The sequence below is a fragment of the Vicia villosa genome, linkage group LG1, assembly GCF_029867415.1.
Source record: "Vicia villosa cultivar HV-30 ecotype Madison, WI linkage group LG1, Vvil1.0, whole genome shotgun sequence".
In the NCBI taxonomy this organism is placed as follows: Eukaryota; Viridiplantae; Streptophyta; class Magnoliopsida; order Fabales; family Fabaceae; genus Vicia; species Vicia villosa.
In genome coordinates this window covers 107,400,861-107,406,073 of record NC_081180.1, presented here as the reverse complement: position 1 = coordinate 107,406,073, position 5,213 = coordinate 107,400,861, and the positions used below count along the sequence as shown (strand labels likewise).

Genomic DNA, 5,213 nt, shown 5'->3' with positions numbered 1-5,213 from the left:
CCAAATAACAACGACGGTAATCCTCTCTGACTTAACCTTGACTTTCTCGGAATGGAGAAAGAATACCATTAATTCCAACACCGACATTCAAGTCCATTACCGATCCAATCATACACTTTGTTCCAAATACCAATCAAGAACACACAACGCCCGAAAAGTTGAGCAATATACTCAATATTCAAATAAAAAAAACGCTGCTAGTGTCCACCACTACTCCACGATAAATCAACCAGTCTTTTATCGAGATTAATCGATTTAGTATAAACCTCCACCCAAAATGAGAAATGTTAGACGAAACTTTTAATTCCCACAAGACATTGACTGCTTTTACAATCACTAGTACAAAAATGTTAATTTACACTCATTTTTTATTAAATTTACACCCATTGTTTTTAATAAAAAATGGGTGTATATCCACCGGGTGAGAAATGTCTAACGAATTTACACCCGTTTAAAACGGGTGTAAATACGTTCTAGTTTACACCATATTTTAAAAAAATCGGGTGTAAATACGTTCTTAATTACACCCTATTTTAATAAATGGGTGTAAATACGTTCTTAATTACACCCAATTTTAATAAAAATCAGGTGTAAATACGTTCTACGTTATACCCATTTTTAATAAAAATAGGGTGTAAATACGATCTTAATTACACCCTATTTTAATAAAAATCGGGTGTAAATACGTTGTTAATTACACCTATTTTAATAAAAATCGGGTGTAAATACACCATTTATGAATGAACAAATTATATTGAATTTAATTTCATTTTCACCATATTTCATATGCTACATTACATCCTATTTTACTTATCATATTTCATGTACATATCGTTCAGCATATAATAAATTAAACAACTATATAGTAGGACAATAATTTATATGTTTTTCAATAAGTACATGCAATACGAAAATATTTTAAATTATAGTACCTCATCGAATCTTTCAACAATGGAAGTATCAACAATATCAAGCATGTTCTTCATTAGATAGTATCCACGCGCCCATCCATTATCTTGTCAATGTGCCTACTTATAAGGTACAAAGCATATTTAAATATCACTATTAATTACAGCATATAAAACAGATACAAGCCCCAGGGCTTATTTTCAGTTTATTCAAGCATATTTAATCATCCTCACTATCCAAATATCCTTATTTAAAATCAACGACAGTAGCACTGAAGAAGCAGTGCTAACAAGGAAGTTCATGCCACTAAAAAAACTAACTAGCTAGTTCAGGGTTCAAATTTGACTAAAATCATAGACGAAAATTGTCTCTCAATACAAGGTCTGCCATAAAAAAATAGTGTTGTTAGTAGTATCAGGACATTTCATCGAACACCTTGCGGGCGAGGACAAAATCTTCATTTTTCTTCCGGTTTAGCATTATGATGATGTATACTTCTAATTTTAGTTCAAACCAAAATCTGCACCAAAATCGAATCACAGTCAAACTGTAGTAGAGCCCGTAATTTTGTGAAACCGTCAAAATGCAAGAATTCCAAAATGCAACCAATTTTGAATAGAAAACGTAAATCAAATTCTGTACTAAACTAAAAGTAAATTTTAAATAAAAAAAACCTCTATCAAAAATTTGGCTCAAATGCTAAATATGAATCGTGAAAAGCTCTGGTCGAATCCATACTCTGCACTGAAAGTTTTGTCTGATTTCTTAATCGTGCTTGTCGTCACTACTACCCACATTCATCGAGTTGTGCGATGTCCTTCGGAAATGAGCGAAAGGTCGTGCGATAAGAGAAAAGAGAATGAATGTGTGATGAGAAGTGCGATTTCCCATCAAACTTCGCTGAAACCCGAAATCACCATTGCCTGAAGCAACGCCAAATGCATGCGATGAAGTTCGCCGCAAGTTGATTGAAAAATGAGTTTCGTGAAAGAGTTGTTAATAATGAGTTTTAGTATAATGTTTAATGTATTTTATTCACCTAATAAATGTAGACTCATTAATATTCACTCATTCGCGTGAAGAAGGAGGATTAGGTGTTAGGAACGTGGAGGTCATGAACGTCGCTTTGATGAGTAAGTGGAAGTGGAGGATTCTAGTGGATGAAGAGGCGGTGTGACGGGATATCCTCATTTCTCGTTACGGGAATATTAAGAGAAAAGTCCTCATAGGTGATATGTCGGTGGTGGAGAAAAATGACTCCATTTGGTGGAGGGACATGCTCTAAATTGACTCTAATATTTCTTTGCTGAACAATAATTTTGCAGGGGCAGTAACAGTAACAGTTGGCAACGGAACTGACGTTCCGTTTTGGTCAAGCCTTTGGGACGGAGCACAGCCGCTTAATCAAGCTTTTCTAGAATTGTACGATTCAGCCGCTGATCGGAGCATATCAGTAGCTGACTCGGGCCTCCAGACAGCAGCTGGCTGGTCCTGGAGCGTGGCTGCAACATCGATTCCGGGCAGCAGCACCGGTTATGATTCCCTCTGGCTAGAGCTTCAGGACAGCATCCACTACATCATTCCTAGTGAGAACAGTAAAGATTCTTTCGCATGGCGCCTCAATCCGGATGGAGCCTTCACCGTGAAATCGTGTTACGACATGATTAAAGCTAAGTTATCCGGACCACCCATTGATCCAATCATTGTAAAAGCTGCAAATCATCTTTGGAAGGTAAAATTTCCTCCTAAAATTCTTCTTTTTGGTTGGCGAATCATTCACAATAGATTAGCTACTAAGGACCAATTATTTAGGAGAGGAATTCTTTTGGATATTGTTGATTTGGCTTGTTCTTTTTGCTCTACGGAGGAGGAAAATATTCCGCATTTGTTAGGAGGTTGTTGTGTTGTGGCGGGTATTTGGAGAAAGGTGTTTGAGTGGATTGGCCCCGTTGCCGGTTTATCTTTGGAAGAGTTTGGGGGTTATGTCTATGCGTTCGAGAAAGTGGGGAGTCTAGCCAATAGAACGATTGTTGCGGTAATATGGTTAGCAACGGTGTGGAGCATTTGAAAAAGGCGAAACGCTATCATTTTCAAAAATGATTCGTTTAGTTTTACCGAATGTATGTCGGATGTAATTTTTTATGCTTGGAATTGGATGTTAAATAGTTATAAGCTAGCGGATAGTTGTAATTTCCACGTGTGGAATATTTTACCGCTTTTTTGTTTCGAGATGTAACTTTCTTGTAAGCGGTTGGAATATCCCTTATACTCCGGTTTTAATCCCATTGCCTATTGAAAAAAAAAATTAAATTTATTACTTTAAGTATGATATATTTTTATGCAATATGTTGTTTTTTAAAGATAATAACCTCTTTTTAAATAGAATATGAGTTTAAATTGCTCTAAATAATACCCAAATATTCAATATAACAAAATTTAATAAAATACGAAAAATTTTTAAAGTGAAACACTGAATAATTAAATATTAATTTTAATATATTAATATATAATATTAAAAATATAGGTGAACCCTTGTAATTATTACTATTGGAATATTCTACCTCTTGAGTGTTTTGAGAGGTAGGAGCTTTCCGTTTTATTTCAGGTTGGAGCATCCCTTTTGCTCCTTATAATTCCATTGCTTATTTAAAAAAAAGCTAGTCAATAGTGACAAGTTCAAACACTTGTGTCATAGATTGATGATTTAAGTCCCACATCTTCAAACTCACACAAATAAAGCAAATTAGACACAATCAAACATGAAACAAGATTAAATTATAGGATAAACAAAAATATATATATTAGAGCATAAAGTAAGAGCTGATCGTAGCACCAAAAAGACGGAAGAGGTGAAAGAATAATCCAAATTAAATGTACAATATAATATATATGAGTTACAATCGCATCTCAAAATAAGAAATGAACGTGGCACAAAAAATATAAAGCATGTTAAATGATTCAAGTAATATTTTTCATGTTTATTATAATAATGGATGGCGGGCTTGACAATACCTACCATGACATTATATATGTGTGAGAAACCTTCCTATTATCTTCATTCATAACTTCACACTACTCACCATGGCTTTTCATCTCACAAACCTTCCAACTCACAGACTATTCTCTCTTGTTTTCTTTTTCCTGTTGGCCACAAATATAAACTCAGCTCAACCACTTTCCTTCAATTTCAACAAACTCACCAATGGTAATCCAGAATTAATCCTTCAAGGGGACGCCCATTTTGTAGACGGTGGTTTTGTGGCACTCACCAACAGAAAACCTCCAGCTACAACCACAGGGCGTGCCTTATATAAAACACCTGTGACCCTTTGGAACGATACTACTGGCCAAGTTGCCAGCTTTAACACTTCCTTTTCGTTCGTTGTAGAATCCCCGGAGGAACAACATTGTCCAACTGATGGACTGATCTTTTTCATTGCACCCCTGGACACCGTGATTCCCAATAACTCAGACAGTAGATATCTAGGAGTAGTTGATGGTAAAAATGCAATAAATCGATTTGTTGGTTTAGAGTTTGACTTTTATCCCAATTATTTTGATCCCTATATGAGACATATTGGAATCGATGTCAACTCTTTAATTTCGCTCAAAACTGAGAAGTGGAATTGGGTGAGTGATTCATTGACAAAAGTAACTATAACATATGACTCTCCTTCTAACGAGTTGAGTGCTCTTGTCACTTACGAGAATGGAGAATACACTAGCATTGCACAAGCGGTTGATTTGAAAACTGTGCTTCCCAACATTGTTAGGATTGGTTTTTCTGCTACTTCAAAAACTGGTGTAGCACACAACATTCATTCATGGTCATTCGCATCAGACTTGGAAACAACTATAAGCAGTGTCTCAGACATATGAATGAATAATATTATTACAGGCTATGCCTACTTACCAGCAGCTTGTAATAATTAACTAATATTTCTAAATAATGACCCTGCTTACTAGCAGCTACGTGTAATTTCTTATAAAATAAAGACCATGCTTTTCTACTATGTTTCAGTTAAATTTTCTTGCTATATTTCAATTATATTTTTGTTTTGTCTTAATATATTTCTTTTTAAAAAAATACAATGCTTGAACTATGCGAATTAATAGTAGCTTGAAATTATAAAATAAATACTGTTTACCACATATTTATTATTAATTTTCATATTAAAAAGTAATTACATATACATGAAGTGTATAAGACCACTTTCGAGTCAAAAGAAAAAACACAGAAAAAAAAATTGTTGCAGGATCTGGTACTCAAGTAGATCCATACTCAGGTTATTTTGCTTCTATTG

General features: G+C 34.6%; 1 protein-coding gene across 1 annotated transcript; it reads left to right on the top strand.

Moving 5' to 3' along the window:
• Window positions 1–3,974: 3,974 nt before the first annotated feature.
• On the top strand, window positions 3,975–4,907 carry LOC131614022 (non-seed lectin-like). The gene has a single exon (XM_058885652.1). The coding sequence runs from the start codon at window positions 3,991–3,993 to the stop codon at window positions 4,786–4,788; it is 798 nt and encodes a 265-aa protein (XP_058741635.1). The 5' UTR covers window positions 3,975–3,990; the 3' UTR covers window positions 4,789–4,907.
• The last annotated feature ends 306 nt before the right edge of the window (window positions 4,908–5,213 follow it).

Bases quoted from the DNA above. Each gene is read 5' to 3' on its own strand.
- LOC131614022 (XM_058885652.1), top strand. From the start codon at position 3,991: ATGGCTTTTCATCTCACAAACCTTCCAACTCACAGACTATTCTCTCTT.